This window comes from Elephas maximus, chromosome 10, assembly GCF_024166365.1.
Source record: "Elephas maximus indicus isolate mEleMax1 chromosome 10, mEleMax1 primary haplotype, whole genome shotgun sequence".
NCBI lineage: Eukaryota > Metazoa > Chordata > Mammalia > Proboscidea > Elephantidae > Elephas > Elephas maximus.
The window spans coordinates 17775519-17800149 of record NC_064828.1 but is presented as its reverse complement, the minus strand read 5'-3'; the positions used below and the strand labels follow the sequence as shown (position 1 = coordinate 17800149).

The 24631-nt window shown below is 41.2% G+C and overlaps 1 protein-coding gene across 1 annotated transcript in view; it reads left to right on the top strand.

The window, feature by feature from the left end:
* The first annotated feature begins 5134 nt into the window (after positions 1 to 5134).
* Positions 5135 to 24631, top strand: part of FAM98B (family with sequence similarity 98 member B) — a 34843-nt gene continuing 15346 nt past the window's right edge. Inside the window, exons 1-4 of the mRNA XM_049897656.1 lie at positions 5135 to 5238; positions 18780 to 18925; positions 20064 to 20198; positions 22565 to 22743. Of these exons, the coding sequence (XP_049753613.1) occupies positions 5168 to 5238; positions 18780 to 18925; positions 20064 to 20198; positions 22565 to 22743 (531 nt within the window). The 5' untranslated portion in view covers positions 5135 to 5167. The remainder of the gene's footprint in view (positions 5239 to 18779; positions 18926 to 20063; positions 20199 to 22564; positions 22744 to 24631) is intronic.

Below are 24631 nucleotides of genomic sequence, written 5' to 3'. Positions count from 1 at the left end.
TTTCTGTTTATCATGATGTTGCTTATTGGTCCAGTTGTGAGGATTTTTGTTTTACTTACGTTGAGGTGTAATCCATACTGGAAGCTGTGGTCTTTGATCTTCATCAATAAGTGCATCCAGTCCTCTTCACTTTCAGCAAGCAAGGTTGTGTCATCTGCATAACACAGGTTAATGAGTCTTCCTCCAATCCTGATGTCCTGTTCTTCTTCATAGAGTCCAGTTTCTCGGATTATTTGCTCAGCATACAGATTGAATAGGTATGGTGAAAAAACACAACCCTGACGCACACCGTTCTTGATTTTAAACCACACAGTATCCCTTTGTTCTGTTTGAACGACTGCCTCTTGGTCTATGCACAGGTTCCTCATGAGCACAATTAAGTGTTCTGGAATTCCCATTCTTCGCAATGTTATCCATAATTTGTTATGATCCACACAGTTGAATGCCTTTGCATAATCAATAAAACACAGGTAAACATCCTTCTGGTATTCTTTGCTTTCAGCCAGGATCCATCTGACATCAACAATGACATCCCCGGCTCCATGTCCTCTTCTGAATCCGACCTGAATTTCTGGCAGTTCCCTGTCGATATACTGCTATAGCCATTTTTGAATGATCTTCAGCAAAATTTTGCTTGCATTTGATATATACTGTATTCTAGCCACCTCTTCTATTTCTCATCCCAAAATTTGTCCAGTCGTGTTGTTCAGTATTGCTCACAGAGATTAGCAATGAGTTCTAAATGATAGCATGAAAGTACTCCAAATCATACAATGTCAGCAACATAAAAATGCCTCACATTTGAATATGAACTTCTTTCCATTATCAAACTTCCAGAAAGAAATTAGAAGCCCTCTGAAAAAAAACAACCAGATAAGCAAACAAAAACTAAAATGCAAATAAATTGAAGTTCAAAATAATTTCCTTCCTAATTTCTTACATAATAGGAACAAACGCCTTTTTCCTTGAGGACATTGTGGTTGCATGCCCTCCATCCATTCCACCCTCCCTCTAATATCTAGCAGGCAAAGGGTTAAGTGGGATTAATCATCTCCAGGGGTGTCTTATGGTTGATATAAGCTCATCATGGAAGCCCATCTTTTGCTACCATGATACTTTCAGGAATGGGGGTATAACCTTGGTACAATAAGGAACCTTTAGTTGTGATTAATTAAAAAAAAAAAAAAACTCAATTTAAACTCACTTAAACAAGAAGAAAATTAATTACCTCAAAAAGAGAGTACCTAGAAACTGCCACTGGTACATCACTTCCGCCATATTCTATTGATCAAAGCCATCACAGGGCTTACCCTGATTCAAGGAGGTAGAGAAATAAACTCTACCTCTTCATGTAAGAGTGGCAAAATCACATTCCAGAAGAGTATATAGTATTGACGACACTGCCATGGCCATCTTTGGAAATACAATATGCCATAAACCACCCACCAAACACCTGATTAGACTATGACATGAGCTATGACAATATGACAACGTATATTGCCTTAATCCACTGAGATGATGGGGTTGTTAAAGAAGTTGGCTTCTCCAGTCTACCACACATAATACTGCATGAATTGAGGTGACCACCCTTCTATCTGGTGGATTCACAGTAATGTCTCTTCTCTTCCCAGCTTGAGTAAGGAAGCAGAGGCTTATCTTAAAATTGAGGATGTCATAATTTCAAACAGAATATTTGATACGCCAAGTTCCAGATGCCAAGTTGAAGGTCTGGCTCAAGTTTCTTTAGGAAGTAATTACATTCATGCCGTGTCATGGAACAAGCAGAATGACCCACCTCCAGACATCTGGTCAGTTCAGGGCAGGCATCCACCTCAAATCCTAAATTCTATTCTGCACGTTCTAGAAGCTTATTTCAAATTCCAAGGTGTTTTCCCTTAATTCCAAGAACGGGATGTATTCAAATGAATTTCACAGACTGCATTATAAATAGGCAGCTCTCAAGAGATTCTTGGAGCCCTAAAAAAAAAAAAAAAAACCAAACCTGACTCATAGCAACCCTATAAGACAGAGTAGAACTGCCCCATAGCATTCCCAAGGAGCAGCTGGTGGATCTGAAGTGCCAATCTACCCTATTAGGGCTCAATGGTAGCACAAGGTGTGCTTTGCTGTAGGACCCACTCCAATCATTTTCATGGTAACTATATGCTGGTCAAGAGTTGTTGTTGTTGTGTGAAGCTGTTTCCAACTCATGGTGATCCCGTGTATTGCAGAATAGAACTGTGCTCCATAGGGCTTTCAAGGCTGCGAACTTTTGGAGGCAGATTGCCAGGCCTTCCTTCTGAGATGCCTCTGGGTGGGTTGGAACAGTGAACCTTTTGGCTAGTAGCTGAGTGCTTTACCATTTGTACTACCCAGGAACTCTAATAGTCATGGGTACAGTTTTGTAATTCTACCTTCAAGAGTCTTGTTGCTGCGTTCAGGGGCCCACAGGGCTGATATCAAGAACAGTGTGTTACAACTGATTGTTTTCTCCAGTTTGTATAATGTCTAATAAAAAGTATCCTTGGATTTCCTACACATATAATATAGTCTGGGAGGACCCAACCATTCTCAGCAACTGGTACATCAGAGGTAGCTCCCTTCATTAAGGTTAATTTGAACACAAAGAGACTATTTTTCTGAATGTATCTGTCTGTATTGAAATGAGTCAGAAAGGTGCTCTGGGTTGATGCAAAATTGCACAATTTTTCAATTAGCGCCTCCAGAAGTTCAGTGTTGGAGTTCATAACCTTCTCTTGACCTTTTGGAGGGTACAAGAAGGTCAGCTTGATGGGCATGTGACCTGTTCAGTCACATGGGACCCTGCACTTAGAAGGGCACTGTGCTTGGTTTAACGCTCTGCTGTTGCCATCTTGAAATTATTAATATTTGAACATTTTCATTTTTCACTGGGACCCACAAATTATATGTTCAGGCCTGTTGTTGTTAGGTGCCGTCAGTCCGTTCTGACTCACAGTGACCCTATGTACAACAGGACAAAACACTGCCCAGTCCTGCACCATCCTCACAATCATTGTTATATTTCAGCCCATTGTTGCAGCCACCGTGTCAGTCTATCTTGTCGAGAGTCTTCCTCTTTTTTGCTGACCCTCTATCAAGCATGATGTCCTTCTCCAGGGACTGGCCCCTCTTGATAATATGTCCAAAGTACGTGAGACGAAGTCTTGCCATCCTCACTTCCAAGGAGCACTCTGCCTGTATTTCCTCCAAGACAGATTTGTTCCTTCTTCTGGCAGTCTATGGTATACCCAATATTCTTCGCCAACACCGTAATTCGAATGCATCAATTCTTCTTCCGTCTTCCTTATTCATTGTCCAGCTTTTGCATGCATATGAGGTGATTGAAAATATCCTGGCTTGGGTCAGGCCCACCTTAGTCCTCAAAGGATGGATCTGGGCCCACATCCCTCTGATCAAACCAATTAGTAGCTGCCTAATGATGACCTGTACTATTACTGATATCTTGAAGGTAAAATTCATCTGAATGAAATCTAATAGTCACAAGGGTTAACATCTCCTGATAACCCGGGATGCTGATTGTAGCCAGAAGTTTTATGATATTCACAGACACCAAAACAATGCTATCTCTGGGTCCTACTCTGTTCTGTTCATTCATTCCACAAACAGTTACTGAGTACTCTCTAGCAACTACAGACACAGTTCAGCAAAGAAAATGGTTGAAGACCAGAGTAGTCAACGGTGTGGAGAGTGTTGGTAGATGAATCCAGAAAGGTAGGCAAGGGCTAGATCAGGGGATGAATTCAGATACGTTTCACTGCAAATGATTTTACATTTAAGCTTTGTTTGACGCTAGGATAAAGGGCAGAAAAAAACCCCAAAAAACCAAACCCACTGCCGTTCAGTCGATTCCGACTCATAGCGACCCTGTAGGACACAGGAGAACCGCTCCATAGAGTTTCCAAGGAGGGCCTGGTTGATTTGAACTGCCGACCTCTTGGTTAGCAGCTGTAGTATTCAACCACTACTCTACCAGGGTTTCCGGATAAAGGGCAGAGCAGTGGTTATTCTCCTTCCCTCTCCCAGCGCGTTTTCCAAATTTATAGACAAGGTTTTTGTTTCTAACAATGATTAGGGAAGTGGAGGGCATTACTGACTTTTATACGTTAAAACCAAACCAAACCAAACCAAACCAAACCAAACCCATTGCCATTGAGTCTATTCCGACTCACAGCGACCCTATGGGACAGAGGAGAACTGCCCCATAGGGTTTCTGAGAGCAGCGGGTCGATCTGAACTGCTGACCTTTAGGTTAGCAGCCAGCTCTTAACCACTGCACCACCAGGCCTCCTTTACTACATTACTGACCTGCAATTACTGCCCTACTGACCAAGAAGAATCAGTGCGTGGCCTTTGACTGTCCTGCTGGGTAGTCATGCAGGTGATGAACCTGTTAGAATCTGATTACTCTAGACTCTGACTTCCTTTTATGCATAAAACCAAAAAAAATTTTTTTACGTGGTTTAAATGAACACTGAATTATCTAGGACCGGTATGCAGAAGTGTTTTGTTTGGAACTTTATAGAGAGTTATTCACAATTTTGGGAAAATCTCAACTACCCCAACTCTGTCCGTTAAAAAAAATAAAAAAAGTAGCCTACGTTTGTATATAGAGGGATCCTACAGATAGATGCAAGCATCTGATCTCTTCATTTCTACGTTTCATAATGAAATACATATTGTTATAAATGATTTTCCCTTTATTTCCTCTTTAAAGTTGGGACATTGCCACTATATGATTAAAAAATTATATGTGTAAGCAGATGATATTACTAATTTTAGCTCAAGAGAGTTATAATTAATATCTCAGGATATTTCGTTATAAAACAGGTTTGGAGTCTGATAGGTTGAGAACTCTGAATCACGCTGTTTGCTGAGATTGATTTCAACATACGGATAAGACCCAACACGAAGAGGCCTTTTTATTACTATTATGTATATTTAAAAAAAAAAATTACCACGGTTACATAAAGCGTTTTCAGGCACTATCCTGTCCTCTGCCTCCGGGCCAGGAACATTCTGTCCCTCCTGGACAGTCCCGGTGGAGACTCAGACCGGAACCTTGGCGCGGTGACGCAAGTTTCCGGCGGGCTCCTTTGAGCGCTGAACAGCTTTGGGCCCAAGGACCATGCGAGGGCCGGAGCCGGGTCCCGAACCTACCATGGAGGGTGACGTGCTGGACACACTAGAGGCGCTAGGGTGAGTGTTCCTGGGGAGGCCTTTCCTCCCGGAAAGCGTAAACCCCGTCTCTGCTTGACCGCTGCAGCCTACTCCCCGTGGCCCTCCGCCAGGCCCGGGCGGCCGGGGAGGCCTCCTTGCCTGCTCGCTGCCTCTGGCGCCGACGGAGTTAAGCGGGGGGCGGGAGAGAGCTCCGTGCGGAGGTGGAGCGGGCCCGGGAGCTGCGGCGCGCGGCCGCTCTGCCTCGCTGCTTCGCTGGGAGCTGCGCGGCCGGGGCCTCCGGGGCCGGCGCGGGGCGGCGGTGCTCGGGGCGCGCGCGTCCGGGCCGCGGGGATACTTGCCCTGACGTCGTTGTGGCGCCCGGGGCGGCGGGCCTGGCGTCCCCTACGGCGCCCCACCTGGGGCGGACGCGGGAGCCATTGTCTCCTGCCTCCTGGGCCCGAGAGCGTGTGGTAGCCCGTTCATCGTTAGCAGCGTGGGAACTTGGCTTCAGCGCCTATTTATTCACTAACCCACTGCCGTCGAGTCGTTCCGACTCATAGCGACCCTATAGGACAGAGTAGAACTGCCCCATAGAGTTTCCAAGGAGCGCCTGGCGGATTCGAACTGCTGACCTTTTGGTTAGCAGCCATAGCGCTTAACTAGTACGCCACCAGGGTTTCTTATTTATTCACTAGTGCAGATGTGTGTGCCAGGCAGTGTTGAGATTACCAGTAGTTTACAGAGCCCTTGTCTCTCTCCCAAATGATCTTGCCCCCGCCATTTTTTTGTTTATTGTCACTCGAACCCCCTTCCCCCATCCTTCCCTGGCCTCTTGCACCCTCCTCTCCCTCTAAAAGTAGCTCCGGAAAAACTGTTCCCTTACCTGTTTCGTTCACGGATACATTTCCAGTGACACCTAGAACGGGGTCAGGCGCAATAAGTAGTGATTTAATGAATGGGGTATGAATGGAGAAAGGCCCAAGGAAGAGAGTGCGCCGAAGTACGCTCTGGGCCAGAGAGTTGATAGTATAAAAATACACGTCCGTAGGGAGCTTGGAGTCATTTGTACAATCGTTTGCCTTTGCACCTGCTGGAGTTTCTTGCCTGGGGTAAGCTATGCGTTTGCAGTGCTATTGTGAAGCTTGAAAAGCTCCCACCTCTTTATTTTTTCCTAAAACTGCGCTGACTCCTTCATCAACGGCTTCTTTAGTTGGGTCTGGGTAATACCTGCTTTGCAATGACCCAGTGTTACACAGCATTGCAAGTAGTCGGTCCTGAATAAATATTTGTCAAGTAAAACAACATTGCCAATGATGATTTAGGGGGCATTTGTACTGTCGTGAAATCCCTTGGAAATTCTCACTTTCCTTGGTTAAGGAAGTAACCAAAACAAAAAGTTAAAATACTTAGTAGAAGTTTTTGGGCCCCAAACAGTTTGAGCTCCCAGGTACTTCAGATAAGAATGGTGGGATTCTGTAAATACTTTATGAAAAAAGGAAAGAGAGTGCTTTTTCCTTCCTTCATTCCTTAAACTTATTCTCATAGGTGTTTTGAAAAATGAAGTTTGCTGTAATTTTGACCTTTAACAAGGAAAATTAAGTTTCAGGTTATTTAATATGGGAAGTAAAATCATTTTGACACTTTAGACTTGTTTTTTCTTGGGATAACTGAGGACAAGATTTTGAAGTTTCAGTTCTCCTATGGAGATAATGAACTGTGAAAAAGGAGTAGTTGTTATTTACAGTAAATGTGTATTGAATACGGTTTTTAAGTACCCATGCAGTTTATGAGTAATGCATTTTCTTTTTTTATTGTGCTTTAAGTGAAAGTTTATGATTCAAGTCAGTTTCTCATACAAAAACTTATACACACGTTGTTATGTGACTCTATTTGCTCTCCCTATACTGTGACAGCATACTCCTCTCTACCCTGTATTCCCCATGTCCATTCAGCCAGCCCCTGTCCTCCTCTGCCTTCTCATCTCGCCTCCAGATGGGAGCTGCCCATCTAGTCTCTTGTGTCTACTTGAGCCAAGAAGCACACTCCTGGCCAGTATTATTTTATGTCTTATAGTCCCATCTAACCTTTGTCTGAAGAGTTGGCTTCGGCAATGGTTTTAGTTCTGGGCTAACGGAGAGTCCAGGGCCCATGTCTTCTGGGGCCCTGCCAGTCTCAGTCAGACCATTAAGTCTGGTCTTTTTACTGGAATTTGAGATCTGCATCCCACTTCTCTCCTGCTCCATCATGAGTAATGCGTTTTCTGTTGTGGTTAGAACATTTTAGATATCAGTGAAGGTGCCTTAGTTTGTCAGAAAGAAAAATAGAAAACCAAAAGGAAGGATTAAAAGAGGAAATCTACATGAAAGAACAATTTAGTGATACAGTGTATTACAAATAAAAACAGGGTGGGAATAACCTCACTTTTCTCATCTGAAATGAGCAAGCTGTAGAAGATGATTCAAGAAGTCTCTTTCAATTCTGACATTCTCTCATCTCAACCTTGGTTGTGCATCAGGCTCTGATACAGAGCTTGTGAGAAATGTTGAAGTCTGGCATATACACCTGACTAACTGAATCATAATATTTAGGCGTGTAGTGCAGTCATGAATAGTTTCAAAAAGCTTCACAGCTTTCACTGAGAACCACTGTTACGGAAGGAAGCGTATCCTGAGTATTTATTGAGCACAACTGTATTGGATGAGGAGCCCTGGTAGTACAGTGGTTAAGCGCTCGGCTGCTAACCAAAAGGTTGGCAGTTCAAACTCACAGGCACTCCACGGTAGAAAGATGTGGCAGCCTGCTTCTGTGAAGATTACAGCCTTGGAAACCCTATGGGGCAGTTCTCTTCTGCCCTATGGGTTGCTATGAGTCAGAATCAACTTGATAGCAACAGGGATTTATTTATTGGACATTGTTCTGAAGAGCCAGTGGTGAGCAAAATAGACTTGGTCCCTGCCCCTGTGGACCTACAAGCTAGTGGAGAAACATGAGAACACAAATGTTTGTGAAATATAGTAAGTGCTCCAAAGGAAAAGAACAGGGCAATATAAGAACATGGCAGGAGGACTTATGTTTTCTTAGGGGTTAGTGATAGATTCTTCAGGAAGTGACAGTGGAGTTGAAATAGAAAGGTTAAATAGGGTTAACTAGGTGAGATTTTGCAAACCGAGATGCCATAGTGATTAAGAGCTACGGCTGCCAACCAAAAGGTCGACAATTTGAATCCACCAGGTGCTCCTTGGAACCTCTGTAGGGCAGTTCTGCTCAGTCCTATGGGATCACTATGAGTTGGAATCAACTCAGTGGAAGTAAGTAGGTTTAGGTAGGTGAGATTGGATGATGTCATGGATTGAATTGTGTCCCCAAGAAGTATGTCACCTTGGCTGGGCCATGATTCCCAGTATTGTGTGATTGTCCACCGTTTTGTCATCTGATGTGATTTTCCTGTGTGTTGTAAATCCCATCTCTGTGATATTAAGGAGGTGAGATTAGCAGCAGTTATGTTAGTGAGGCAGCGCACTCTGCAAAATCAGGCTGTGTCTTCAGTCAGTCTTTTTAGATATAAAAGAAGGGAGCAGAGAGGCATGGGGACCTTATACTACCAAGAAACTAGAGCCAGGAGAAGAGCACGTCCTTTGGGCCGAGGGTCCCTGTGCTGAGAAGCTCCTCAAACAGGGGAGATTGTTGAGGAGGACCTTCCCCAGAGCCAGCAGAGAGAGAGTGCCTTCCCTCAGAGCTGGTGCCCTGAATTCGAACTTCTAGCCTCCTAGGCTGTGAGAGAAGAGATTTCTCTTTGTTAAAGCCATCTCCTTGTGGTATTTCTGTTGTAGCAGCACTGGATAACCAAGAGAGATGGGGGAGGAAAAAAAAAAAAACCAAACCAAACCTCTTGCCGTTGAGTCGATTCTGACTCACAGTGACCCTATAGAGCACAGTAGACCTTCCCCATAGGGTTTCCAAGGAGCGGCTGGTGGATTCAAACTGCTGACCTTTTGATTTAGCAACAGTAGCTCTTAACTACCGCACCATCAGGGCTCCTTGGATGGGAAGGGAGGACAAAATGTCCTTAAAGTGAGAACAAAATATGCAAAAACCCTGATGTGGGCAGGAACATGCTGTATTAAAAGACTGGAAAGCGGCCAGTGTGGCTGGAGGATAGAGAGCAAGGGGCAGAGTGATGGCACCTTGGATTGGAGAGTTAGGCGAGGTCATGCAGCACCTTTTAGGCTGTGGATTTTCTTTATCCTAACAGCAGTGGAAATTCACTGAAGGATTTTAAATAAGAAAGGGAATGATTAAATGTCTATTTTGAAAAGATTAGCTCTGTAAGTAAGGTGGAAAATGGGCTGTAGAATTTAGTTAGTAGGCGAGGAAAGAAATGATGGTTGCTTAATGGCAATGATGGAAAAAAGTGCATTACAGGACTTAGTGATTGATTGGATATTAGGGCTAAAGGAGACAAAGATATCAAGGATTAATGTTTTAAAATAGCTTTTTGTTGAGCACCAAAATGAAATGATACACTTAGGAAACTAAATTGGATAGGGAAGAAATTGAAGATAGCAGGGAGCTAATAAACATGGAGAGTGCAGAGGAACCGATGGAATAGAAGTAGTGATGGGATCAAAGAACAGTTGTAGGCAAGTGGTCAAAAAAGCCAGGTCGAAGGATAGGTGTGGTCAGAGAGTGACAAGTTTGAATTAGTGATTTTGGAAGTGGAGTAGTTCCAGGTCCGGGGGTGGCTGACTGAGGTGTAGTGAGGAAAGATGGAAAAGAAGAAGTTAAGGAAATGAGGACTCTGCATATTAGTTAGGATATTAGACAAGGAGCCCTGGGTATTAGACAAGGAGCCTTGGTGGTGCAACAGTTAAGCGCTTGGCTGCTAACCGAAAGGTTGGCAAGTCAAACGCACCCAGTGGCTCTGTGGGAGAAAGACCCGGCAATCTTTCCGTAAAAATTACAGTCAAGAAAACCCTATGGGGCAGTTTTTACTCTGTCACGTGGGGTCACTATGAGTCGGAGTCTCTATGAGTCAGAATCGACTCACTGGCACCCAACAAAAACAACAACAGTAACAGTTCTAATGGACTTTGAAGAAACTCAGTATAATAACAAGAATAGGTGTGGGGAGGAAAACTGAGCAAAGGAAATGTCAAGAAGTACCTAGGAGATTGATAGACGACAACCACAAGAGAACGAGCGTGGCAAACCCGACTGGCCTGGGCCTCAAGAGAGCCGGAGGTATTTATAAAATAATGGGAGAGCAATGATGCGTATTGCTGTACGGTACTGGAAACAGAGGAAGCCAAAACCCTACCATTTGTTGTTGTTAGGTGCCTTCGAGTCACTTCTGACTCATAGCGATCCTGTGTACAACAGTATGAAACACTGCCCAGTTCCGTGCCATCCTCACAATCATTGCTTTGTTTGAGCCCATTGTTGGCAGCCACTGTGTTAATCCATCTCATGGAGATTCCTCCTCTTTTTCGCTGACGCTTTGCTTTACCAAGCATGAATTCCTTCTCGAGGGACTGATCCCTCCTGGTAACATGTCCAGAGTATGTGAAACAAAGTCCCGCCATCCTTGCTTGCAAGGAGCACTCTAACTGTACTTCTTGTTAGTGCTCTTGCATCAGGCGCGCCTTAGTCCTCAAAGTGACATCTTTGCTTTTTAACACTTTAAAGAGGTCTTTTGCAAGAGCAAGCTTCAGAGTCTCTTCTGACATCCATTTTGGTCTTTTCTTTCTTTCCTGTCTTTTGATGACCTTTTACTTTCTTCATGTATGACATCCTTGATGTAATCCCACAACTCATCTGGTCTTCAGTCTTTAGTGTTCAATGTGTTAAATCTTTTCTTGAGTTGGTCTTCAGATTCAGGTGGGATCTACTCAAAGTCATAATTTGGTGGTCCTTGGACTTGTTTTAATTTTCTTCAACTTTAGCTTGCATATGTCATCATTCTGACTGATGATACTGAGGAACTTGAGAGAGTAAGAATAGCCAGTACTAGTGGTGGCAGAAATAATCTCTCTGAGAAGAGTTTGAGAATATAGGAGAGTTTTTTTTTTTTTTTAATGGCTGGAGCATAGTGGAAAGAGTTTGGGAAATAAGGAAAAATGGAGAGCTGAATCAGAGATCAGGCCAAAAGGGTAGATAAAAGATAGGGGGAAAGAAAGGATCTTGTATTTTTTATGTTGGTTGATGAAAATAGTAAGTAAGTGAGGCCCTGGCTGTCTCTTTAAGGAGGGTTGCCAGTAACCGTAAATGGAGTATAGATTTGGATCATCCAAGTTGAGTGTCAGACCAGCCAGCAACTGTGGTTCTGGTGCATGGCTTCTGCGGGGGCCCTGGAAGGTCTAGGCCTAGGGGTGTATCTTCAGAGTTTAGAATAGCAGAAGTACTTTCCTAAATAAATAGGGTTTCCAAGGAGCGGCTGGTGAATTTGAACAGCCGATCTCTTGGTTAGCAGCCAAATGCTTAACCACTGTACCACCAGGACCCTACAAAAATAACTAGAACAAAGTAAAAGCATGAACAGTAGAATTGCATTGAGCATCACTGGAATTGCATTGGAAATGAAAGAAAGCATGAAATAAACGAAATGTGACAGGTATGAGATTGTTGTCAACTGTAACATAAGTAGACTCTTAAATGTCGTTGTTAGGTGCTGTCGAGTCCGTTCCAATTCGGGGCAACCTTACATACAACAGAATGAAACACTGCCTGGTCCTGCACCATCATCACAATCATTGTTATGCTTCTGCCCATTGTTGCAGCCACTGTGTCAATCCATCTTGTTTTTTTTAACAAATTTCCTAAACTTTTGTTTATCTGGAAAGGCCTTAATTTCACCATCGTATTTGAGAGACAGTTTTGCTGGTTATATAATTTTTGGCTGGCAATTTTTTTCCTTCAAGGTTTTATATATATCATCCCATTGCCTTCTTGCCTGCATGGTTTCTGCTCAGTAGTCTGAGCTTAGTGTTATTGACTGTCCTTTGTAGATGACTTTTCATTTATCCCTAGCTGCTCTTAAAATTCTCTCTTTATCTTTGGTTTTGGCAAGTTTGAATATGTCTTGGTGACTTTCTTTTGGGATGTACCTTGTGTGAGGTTCCCTGAGCTTCTTGGATAGATATCTTCTTTAACAATATCAGGGAAGTTTCCTGCCAGCAAATCTTCAACAATTCTCTCTGTATTTTCTGCTATCCCTCCCTGTTCTCATACTCTGATCACTCAGGTTGTTCCTCTTGATGCAGTTCCACATAACTCTTAGGGTTTATTCATTTTTAAAAATTCTTTCATCTCATTTTTCCTCAAATAAGTTGGTTCAAGTGCTTTATCATCAATCTTACTAATTCTGACTTCCATTGCCTCAGTTCTGTTCCTAAGACGTTCTGTTGAGTTTTCTAATTCTGAAATTTTATTGTTAATCTTTTGGATTTCTGTTTGCTGTCTCTCTGTGGATTCTTGCAGCCTGTTAAATTTGTCGTTATGCTCTTGTATAACCTTAAGTTCCTCTCTTGCTTTATCTCTGTATTCCTTGGCTTCTTCTGTGTTTTGCCTGATTTCCTTCCTGATTTCTTGAAGAGCTTTGTATATTAATCTTTTGAGTTCAGCCTCTGGTAATTCCAAGTTATCTTCCTCTGGAAGGTTTCTTGATGCTTTGTTTTGGGTGCTTGCTGAAGCCATCATGGTCTGCCTCTTTATGTGATTTGATATCGACTGTCGTCTCTGAGCCATCAAGAAGTTATTATATATATTTATCTTATGTTTGCTTACTGTGTCCTAGCTTCTTGTTTTGTTTTGTTATGCCCAAATACACTGGTTGTGTGAGGTAGTTTGATTATTGACATCTTTGAAGCTCTCATGTCCTGTCACAGGTGGTTAGAGCTGTCACTAGGTTTGTGAGTCCAGGAGTCTGTTTACTTTTGTTGTATGGATTCAGCTTAGGTGTCCAGGAAGTCAGTCACCGAGTGTGTGGTGCAGGTTCTCACCTGCAGTCCTAGATGGGCAGTAGGTGTAGGCACAAGTATCTTGCTGCAGTAGGGGGTCATGCGCTGAGCAAGGCAGGGGGCTAACGGTTGCCCTTGAGTGTCTTGGAGGAAAGCGTGTCCCTATTCCCTAGAGGGTGTAGGTGGGTGGGTTTTGCAGCTGGACTATGGGGATCCAGTGCTGTTGACTGTAAGGACTGGGAGGCACCACTTGTTCTTGAACCCCTGTTGTGAGTGGCTAGGTAGCGTGGGTAGAGCCACCAGTTGTCAGGCCCTTGATGTGGGTAGGTAAGGACCCTGCTTAATGGGTAGAGTGGTGTCAGATGTCACGAATCTGCCGTTCCACCTTATAGCTGATACAATTGGAAATAGACTTGAGGTATATACCCTGTTGTACCGTGCTAATGAGGGCCTGTGCATTGAAATGGGCCCACACAGGTCTATGCGGGGGTGAAAGGCATTCAAAGTCCGTGGACCCCTTATTCCTGTGCCTAGGCAAAGGGGCTGTGTGTGCCCTGAGTTCCTGGCTTAGGGGAGCTGGCAGGTTATTTTTTTCCTGTTTGTTAATTTGTTTCCACTCCAAAGTCTGGAGAATGGCCCAGGGCACGTGACGGGTCCTACTTCTGGCCTAGGGGACACAGCAGGCCCAGGGGACACAGCAGTCACTGAAGCTGGCCTGGGGCCAGTGCAGAGCAGGGAGGGGGCAGATAAATGGGAGAGAGGTTCTTCCCAAAGGGGGTGTGTTTTGATCTGCACGGTAGGTTAGATGCATGTACTTTTGCAGATTGAGCGCCGCATTTCACTGGTTCTGAGGGCTTGAGTAGACTCTCCGCTGCCCGGTCTCTCCTGATGTGGAAAATGCATCCTGAGCACTGCTGCTTGCCTCACTGCGCGTGCCGGCGGATCCAGCTTGCAGGGTGTTGGTTCTCACCAGGTCAGGTCTGGTAACTCCTTGTTGCTTCTGAACCGTTTCTTCCTCCCCCTGCCACTCAGTCCGATTCCTCAACTTTACCTTTGATGTTCAGGGCTCCTAGATAGTCATATATATTTGATTCACTTGATTTTTCGGTTCTTAAAAAAAAGTTTTTTTGTTGTTGTTGTAAGAGGGACGACAGGAAGGGTCTGACTACTCCACCATCCTAGCCCCATCTCCCTCAGTCCATCTTTTGAGGGCCTTCCTCTTTTTCGCTGACCCTCTACTTTACCAAGCATGATGTCCTTTTCCAGGGACTGACCCCTCCTGATAACATGTTCAAAGTATACGAAATGTAGCCTCGCCATCCTTGATTCCGAAAAGCATCCTGGCTGTATTTCTTCCAAGACAGCTTTTTTGTTCAGGTCCTCTTCACTTTCAGCAAGCAAGGTTGTGTCATCTGCATAAGGCAGGTTGTTAATGAGTCTTCCTCCAATCTTGATGCCCCGTTCTTCTTCAGATAGTCCAGTTTCTTGGATTATTTGCTCAGCATACAGGTTGAATAAGTATATGAAAGGATACAACCCTGACGACTTTAAACCACAGAGTATTTTCTTGTTCTGTTCGAATAACTGCCTCTTGATTTATGTACCGATTCCTTATGAGTACAATTATGTGTTCTGAAATTCCCATTCTTCACAATATTATCTGTAATTTGTTATGATTCATATAGTCAAATGCCTTTGCATAGTCAATAAAACGCAGGTAAACATCCTTCTGGTATTCTCTCCTTTCAGCCAGGATCCATCTGGCATCAGCAGTGACATCCCTGGTTCCACGTCCTCTTCTGAATTTCTCTCAGTTCCCTGTCGATGTACTGCTGTAGCCGCTTTTGAATGATCTTCAGCAAAGGTTTACTTTTATGTGATATTAATAATATTGTCTGATGATTTCCACCTTCGACTGGATCACCTTTTCTTTGGAATAGGCATAAATATGAATTTCTTCCAGTCAGTTGGCCAGGTAGCGGTCCTCCAAATTTCTTGACGTAGGTGAATGAGCACTTCCAGTGCTGCATCCATTTGTTGAAGCGCCTCGGTGTTCTGTTAATTCCTGGAGCCTTGTTTCTCACCAGTGCCTTCGGTGCAGCTTGGACCTCTTCCTCCAGTACCATTGGTTTTTGATCATATGCTACCTCCTGAAATGGTTGAATGTCAACCCACTCTGTTTGGTACAGTGACTGTGTATTCCTTTCATCTTCTTTTGATGCTTCCTGAGTTGTTTAAGTTTTTTTTCTGTAGAATCCTTCAATATGGCAACTTGAGGTTTGAATTTTTCCCTCAATTCTTTGAGCTTGAGAAATGCTGAGTATGTTCTTCTCTTTTGGTTTTCTAACTGCCAGTCTTTTGTGCATGTCATAATACTTTGTCTTTGAAATCTTCTCTTCAGCTCTTTTACTTCATGATTTCTTCATTTGCTTTAGCTACTTGATGTTCAAGAACAAGCTTCAGAGTCTCTTCTGACATTCATTTTGGTCTTTTCTTTCTTTCTTGTCTTTTTAATGACCTCTCGTTTTCATGTATGATGGCCTTGATGTCATTCGACAGCTCCTCTGATCTTTGGTTATTAGTGTTAAACACATCAGACGGTCTCTAAACTCAGGTGGTTTGTACTCAGGGTCGTAACTTGGTTCTCCTGGAGTTGTTTTAATTTTCTTCAACTTCAGCTCGTTTATGAGCAGTTGATGTTCTGTCCAGCATTCAGCCCCTGGCCTTTTCCTGACTGATGATATTGAGGTTTTTCATCCTCTTTTTCCACAGATGTAGTTGATATGATTCCTGTGTGCTCCATTTGGCGAGACCCACTTGTGTAGTCACTGTTTACGTTGTTGAAAAATGGTATTTACAATGAAGAAGTCATTGGTCTTGCAAAATTCCGTCGTGCAATCTCTTGGATCATTTCTATCACCAAGGCCATATTTTCCAACTACTGATCCTTCTTTGTTTCCAACTTTTGCGTTCTAATCGCCAGTAATTATCAATGCTTCCTGATTGCATGTTTGATCAATTTCAGACCACAGAAGTTGGTAAAAATCTTCATTTTCTTCATTTTTGGTCTTGTGGTTGGTGTGTAAATTTGAATAATAGTCGTATTAACTGGTCTTCCTTATAGGCCTATGGACATTATCCTATCGCTGACAGTGTTGTACTTCAGGAGAGATCTTGAAACGTTCTTTTTGGTGAGGAATGTGATGCCATTCCTCTTCAAGGTATCATCCCTGACATAGTAGACCATATGATTGTCTGATTGAGAATGACCAGTACCAGTCCATTTCAGCTCACTAATGCCTAGGATATCAGTCTTTATGCATTCCATTTCATTTTTGACGATTTTCAATTTTCCCAAATTCATATTTCGTTCATCCCGGGTTCTAATTATTAATGGATGTTTGCAGCTGTTTCCTCCCATTTTGAGTTGTGCCATATCAGCAAATGGAGATCCCAAAAGCTTGATTCCATCCACATCATTAAGGCCGACTCTACTTTGAGGTGGCAGCTCTTCCCTAGTTGTCTCTTGAGTGCCTTCCAACCTGAGGGGCTGGCTCATCTTCTGGCACTATATCAGACAGCGTTCCGCTGCTCTTTATAGGTGTTCACTGGCTAATTCTTTTCAGAAGTAGACTGCCAGGTCCTTCTTCCTGGTGTGTCTTTGTCTGGAAGCTCAGCTGAAACCTGTCCACCATGGGTGACCATGCTTGTATTTCAATACTGGTGGCATAGCTTCCAGCATCACAGCAACACGCAGGCCCCCACTGTAAGACAAATTGACAGATGCGTGGGGGAAACTCTTAAATACTTGCTCCAATTTCTCATGTATCGCAGTCCTCAGGAAGAGAGCAATGGGGAGTGATGATAAATATTGAGAAATACTTTGGTCAAAATAAAAAAGTACTTGAATACTATGCTACTTAAAGTGAGGTCTCTGTACCAGCAGTGTTGACATCACCTGGGAGTGTTGTAGAAATTCAGTAACCTGGACCTCACTCTAGCCCTGCTGAATCAGAATCTTTACTTTTAACAAGATGCTCAGGAGATTCATATGCACATGAAAGTTTAAGAAGCACTGAGTTAGTAAGATATATAATTTCATAGTCATTAAATTATGTAGTTGAATGGTTTTAGACACTTCTGTTGTGTGATGCAATTAGGAAGATAAGTTTTTGGCTGGCGAATGTTCAGTAGGGGTTGAGGGTGTGATAGGTTGCCATGGTTTAGATCCCGGTCAGTTGTTAGCTGGGATTCTGGCAGTCCTGGGCGAGTTATTAATCTCTCTGTTCTGAGTATCCGCATCTGTAAAATGAGGATGGTGGTAGTACCTCGCTGATTGGGTATTGCGGCCATCAGATGAGGTAATTTATGCAAAGCACTTAGCACAGGCCTGGCATACAATGAGTACTTCCTAAATGTTACCTGCTATTTGTGATTATATTTGTTATTAGATGTTCAGGTTTGTTAAATGTGTTTATTTTTTTTCTATTTTATTTTTACCTCATCTGATGAGCTTGAGGCATTAAGGATTGTGATGCTTATTTATTTTTTTCTTCCCTAAATTAATTCACTATTTTTGGTGATTTGATTAACTTTTGTTGAATTTTTTAATTGGCATTTCAGCAAAAATAACTTATCACCCCCAAGTACACGTTAGTTAAATTTATGAATGTTGCTTTATTGCAGAAATGAAAGCAAGTAGAGAGAAATAAGGTGTTTACTATTAAATCTCAGTGAGAGGCATTGTGAGGCATGGAGAAAGGGTAATGTGTAGAGGGAGCAGACCTGGGCTGGAGGTGCAGAGACTGTTCTAGGCTCAGCTCTGCCGTTGCTTGGCCAGGTTATTTACTTAGGCTCCTTATAGTCGGAGACAGAGTTTTGAGAGTTTACATGGAGAATTTGGAGTCAAATCTGGATTTGAATCCTGGTGCCATCGCTTAGTTCTTATCCCAGCCTGCAGTATTGGGGTAATACTAACTTCAAAATGTGGCTCTGAGTTGTAAATGCATCATAAATATGTATATATGCCTAGCACTGTGCCTGGCCTGCTACTTACAGTGGGTATCCTATCTTCTTTAAGCCTTAATTTCTTACCTGCAAAATGGAGATTTGATAATACTGTCCCTTTAAGAGATAAGAACAGAGATCTCTGAGAAAAAGAAATGCAAATGGCTTTTAAACATATGAAAAGACGTACAGCCTTACTCATAGGAGAAACATAAATTAAAACTAAACAGATATCAGACTATCAAAAATCCAAAAGTTTGATGACAATGATGAACAGCGAGGAAATGGATATTCTCATACCTTGGAAGTACATCCCCTAGAGAGGAAAATTTAATAGTATCTAGCAAAATTACATATCTATTTACTCTTTGTCTCAACAACCCCACTTCTAGGACTCTATCCACGGACAGAAATTTGCAACAATATTTATAGTAGCAAAACACTGGAAACAACCCAAATATTCTGATTTAGTAAAAGAATTTCCTAAATTCTGATTTAGTAAAATATGATGCATCTAGACAGTGGAGTACTATACATCTGTAAAAAGTGATTGAGTAGTATCTCTAAACACTGCTCGCTAAGGTTTTTTTTCCTAATTTTTTTGTTTTTCCATTACAGGTATAAGGGACCACTGTTAGAAGAGCAAGCTCTGATCCGGGCAGCAGAGGGCGGACTGTCTTCACCTGAATTTTCAGAGCTCTGTATTTGGTTAGGCTCTCAAATAAAATCATTGTGCAACTTGGAAGAAAGTATCACCTCAGCTGGTATTACTATTGATTTTATTTACTTTTTTTTGTTTAATAGTAAAAATGAAATGATAGCTTATGATTTATCGTTTTATCAATAGTGTGCCCGCTGTGCAAAGATAAGTCATTAATGTTATGAAGAAATTCAGTTTGTGATATTAAAAACCTTTGGATTAAATTTTATAATTAAGCCAAAATTATTTCACAAATTTGCAATCGAATTATAAGTTATTACTGTTTATCAGATGTCTTAGTGTTAGAAATGAATCTGAATTTAGTTACTTAAAAGTTTAATTTTTGAATGTTGCGCCGTTTAAGATTTTTTTTTAATTAGAAAAAAATACAGTCCCTCATTTGAGTTGTATTCCAAAGCCTGTAACTGTGGACATGAATTCATATAGAAACACCAGTAAAACATTCCTCTACTGGCTCATAAAAGTTTGTTAACTTACTACTATCTTGGTAGCTGGAGTCCTTGTGGTGTCTTTCATTGGTAGAATTTCAGGTAGTGTGATAAAATCAAAAAATGTTAAAAAGGTGGGCATTTGGCTCGGAGACCAAGTTACCCTCTCTCCCTTCTAAAGCTGTCTTTACTTTTTAATTTTTTTTTCCTTGCCGTATCCAACAGGATTCAGTTGATGCAAAGTAAAATCAGCAAAATTGAAAACATCTAAGTGCCTATGTAATTCCGTTATGAAATAACAATAAGCGGTGAGGCTTAGAGATGATATTTACTATCTGAACACAGAGAAATACAATAGAAATGGAGCCTTTGATGGGAAGTCAGGCAGTCATTGTAGCCACGATAATGCTTTCAATATTCTAGTTGCTGACGCGTTTCCCGTTTATCTGCTTTATGGAAAGTCCCTTAGAAGAGACGGAACAGGGATTTAAATATGGAGTATGTCCAAACTCACGTTCTTAAATTGAAAGTCGTGGTTTTAAATTTATGTTACTTTCTGTATGTAGAAACTGTTCGCTTTTATTAAGCTTTGGGATCATACATGTAAGGAGTTAATGTGAAAGTGAAAAGAAAAAGTAATGCCTGTAATTTAGAATTGCATGTAAAGTTGAAATCCATTAGTGGTAGATTTTATAGTATGGGGAAATATGGTAAATACTCAGTAAATGTTTTATGATTTTTGTTTTTTTTAAGGGAGAGATGACCTAGAAAGCTTCCAGCTTGAGATAAGTGGTTTTTTAAAAGAAATGGCATGCCCGTATTCTGCACTTGTATCAGGAGATATTAAAGACCGTTTACAAAAGAAGGATGACTGTTTGAAACTTCTGTGTAAGCTCTCTTTCTTTGAACGTTTAAGTGTATATGTTCAATCTGGTTTTTGTTTTTAAGTCAGGATTTGTGATATTTCATTAATGAGGCACAAGGCATTTGGAATATTAAAAAGGTTTTAATATTTGATTTGAAAAATGAAACCGTCTCAGGAGTATTTAAAGAAATGTAGTGTGAATCCTAGTCATATACCACTTCAGGTTTCGGACACTTGTGATGCATTTCGCCAGTATAGAATGCCCTGTGTTTGTGATTATTATGTAGTACTTCAGCGATTTTTCCTTTACCTAATTCATCCCTTGGCATTTATGACTAGATGGCTAAAGATGGTGATTTCCGAAGTCCTATTTAGTTTTATTTGTATATTTTTTTAGTCCTGTTTAATTTTAAAACTCTGAAACCAGGCTGCTAAGCAGTACATTAGATCTTACTTGTTCAGAAATACTTGTTGATCAGCAATTATTATATCAAGAATTGTTGTAGGCATAAAAGTTGTATCAGTTAAAAACAAAAACAAATTCTGTGCCCTCAGTGCACTTAAATCCCAGGGAGTGTGACATATTTTAATGGGGGGGGGGTTGGAGTATAGATCACCCTGTATTCAAGTAATTATCATAAATATTTGTTCTATTTCTATGTATTGAGTCTCTTTAAAAATTTTTTTTTACTTGAGCTAGTTTAATTTTGTAATATTTTTAAAGTTCTGCAAAAAAGGCTATTTGAAAGCATTTGTCTAGTATCTATTATTGAAGATTTCTGTTAGAAATAGAAATGTTTTTATAGAAAGATCTATGTGACATGTTTTTCCTTGGCTTTACTGCCAGCAAAGTTTGTTTCATTAGAGCAGAAATTGTGTGTGTGAGAGAGAGAGAGAGAGAGAGAGAGACTAGTGGTGGTGGTGGAGGGGTTAGCATTTGAACTACCTTGTGTGTATTGGGACGGGGATAAAAATTTTGTTCCCTTCACTCCCAGTTCTTACAGTGCTTCCCCGTCTACCTGCTGTCGGGTGTGACTCAGTGATTTAATGAACCATTGTTATTAATGGGGGCGGGGGGAGGTCACAGTACCCTTACGTCTATTGAAACAGAAAGGAAGCAAAGAAGCACAGGCCTAGGGGAACTTGCACACCCTTTATGTTAGTCAATTAAAAACCCAAAACGTAACTCCTTCCCGTCCAGTGGATTCTGACTCATAGCGACCTTATGTAATCCATCATGTTTCCTCTTTTGCATTAGCTGCAAAGACCTCAGCAATAATAGTGATATTATAGGCTTCTGGTACAGGTAAGAATATAAAGGAGATTTAAGAAGAGTTGCTGTATTTTCTTCTGATGGTAAAAATTTATATCATAGAAACCTTAGAAAGTGGATAAAACTATGAAGAAGAAAATTATTTATAATCTCATTGCCCCGAGAGAATCATGAGTAACCTTTTGGTATATTTCCTTTTCTTTCTCTTTTTCCTATGTGCACGCACACATTCACACACTTAAGTAAGATTGCGATCTTGTTACAGAAGCAGTTTCTTCCTTCCTCCTCCTCTTCATTTACTGTGTTCGCTTGCAGCTCTCCAGTTCCACAGCAGCTAGCAACAACAGTGCGCTGTGAGAAGTGCTGGGCTGTCTCTCCGTTCCCCCTTGGCCCGAGTACTCTGTGCGTAGGAGAGAGGGTATTTTATCACAGAGTCTTACATGTTCTCAAATTGTTGATCCGCTTGTAGGTCCGTTCTACTGGGCTGTGTGTAGGCTGTATGTGTCTGTTATTTGACTTTGTATCCTCATTGTCCACACAGTGCCTGGCTCAGAATAGGCCGTTGGTAAATGTGTGCTTATTGAAATAGCAGTCTGCGTCATTTAATGTATTAATTAAAATAAAACAAACCAGCTAGTGTGAAATCAAGGAGAATAAAATCAGCCATTCCATGATTCCCTGACAGTATTCAGTAAATTGACCCTTTAGGACCCTTTTTTGTACTCATTCATATGTTTCAAAGTAAATTGACCCTCTAGGACCCTTTTTTGTACTCATTCATATGTTTCAAAGTCTTAGCCCAAACCTCTATTACAGGGAACGTAGATAAAAACAAAGCTGCTCTGATGGGGAGCTGCTCAAGCACTTCCAGTGTGGAAAACAATCGGCCGGTTAAAGTGTAGTACAAACCTTGAAGAGAGTATAGCTTTGTTTTTTTCTCATTTCATTTTCAAGTTTATGGTGCTCTACAACTATTGGTATTGCTCTTTGGTTCTCTGTAATTTGATATTTCTTATTGGTATTGTTGACATTGGTTTTAAGTATATTATTTCAGTAAAATAGTTTAAGGAATTCTTGTGCATTTATTAACATTTGTTTTTTACTTTTGTATTATAGTATTTTTAAGTACAGAGCTTCAAGCTTTACAGATACTTCAGAACAAGAAAAGTAAAAATTCTCATTTAGATAAAAATAATGAAATTTATCAAGAAGTTCAAGCTATCTGTGATACCCTTGCTATACCCAAGTCAACAACTTCTGACATTCCACTTATGCTAAGCCAAGTGGAATCAAAGGTAATAGATTGGTTATATTTTTCATTTTCTGCAGAAATTCACCTGAATGCTAATGTTTAAATGTTATATTAAAAATGAAAATATTTCCTTTATGTATAAGGTATACTTTCCATTTAGAGAGAAGTTTATCTTCATGTAAACTAAATTTTGGATTCTGACTTAATGTGCACGTGACCCGATGTAACTTTAGCTGATATCCAGGAATCAGATCTTAATAATTGCACGTCCTTACATTTTGCCAGAGTTTGCCAGGATAGAAATCACTTTGCAAATTTAACGTTCACTTTCCAAAACAGGGTTTTAATACAGTATTGTGAAAAAGTAGAGTCATTCTATAAATTCAAAAGGCAGATGTCATGGATTGAATTATGTCCCCCCAAAAATGTGTGTATCGACTTGGTTAGGCCACGAGTCCCAGTATTGTGTGGTTGTCCTCCATTTTGTGGTTGTAATTTTATGTTACAAGGATTAGGGTGGGATTGTAACCCTGCCCTTACTCAGGTCACTCCCTGATCCAAGGTAAAGGGAGTTGCCCTGGGGTGTGGCCTGCACCGTCTTCTATCTCTTAAGAGATAAAAGGAAAGGGAAGCAAGCAGAGAGTTGGGGACCTCATACCACCAAGAAAGCAGCACCAGGAGCAGAGGGCATCCTTTGGACCCGGGGTCCCTGTGCCTGAGAAGCTTCTTGCCCAGGGGAAGATCGAGGACAAGGACTTTGCTCCAGAGCCGACAGAGAGAGTAAGCCTTTTTCCTGGGAGCGCACACCCTGAATTTGGACTTGTAACCTGCTAAGCTGTGAGGAAATAAATTTCTCTTTGCTAAAGCCGTCCACTTGTGGTGTTTCTGTTATAATACCACTGGATAATTAACATGGCAAACTAAACTTTTTTCTTCCTTTTAGTGGATGTTCTTAATAGAATTGCAATGTGGTTGTCTTTGGCAAACAAGTTTCTGGTGGATAAGTGGTGTATGGTTCTTGAATTTTTGAGAATTTTTTCCCCAATTATTAAAGCATGCTGGTTTCTAGTCTAGCCGTATATTAGACTACCACTCTTGCAGACTGTTCAGATTCTGGCCTAGTTGTTTGATTTTGTCTGCTCTGTGTGGAGTCTTCTAGGGGAATAGTATAGGATCCCTTTTAAAGGAAAAGAAAATTCTCACTAACCCTCAAGAAGAGATAGATACTAACACTGTACACTGCCTTAAACTAAAGCCTCGTTCAATAAAGATCTCTTTTATAGTGGTAATTCATGAATTGGAAAGTAAGATTTGTTTTAGTGATTGTAAGACAATTTAGTATCATTGAGATGAAAACACAATATTAAATGGAAAAAAAAAAAAAAATCCTGGCACTTGCAAGCCAGAGAATAAGTGTGAATTCCAGCTCAAAAACTTTGTTTTAATGTTAATAAGTTACTTTTCAGAATTTTTTTCTCTTTTCCTCTGGATTAATAGTGATTACAATTTTGGGGACTATTTTGAATTGAAATAGATTTCTGGACTATTTGTAATCATCCAGTGCTTCCATTATTGAATCTCACATAGGCTTTTCAGTGTTATGGTTTTCAGTTAGTATTAACAACATCCCCAGGCCCCTGTTTTCCCTGCTTGAAGCAGGGTATAATGCCTGTTTTCAGATGCTAGCAGGCTCTTTATAAGGTGGCTGTTACTGTGGCCCTTGTGGCTCAATATTTACCTGAAAGAACTTCCTGTTCCATTCAGTTTCTATCAAAAGTAAGAAAGTTTACGTTTCCTTTCTTCTACATACGGTGTGTTCAGAAGACACTTTGAGGGTAGGTACTGCTATTATCTGCAACAACTATATGAGAAAATTGAGGCACTGAAAGATTTAATAACTTTTAACAAGCAAGCTTCCAAGTAGTGACAGA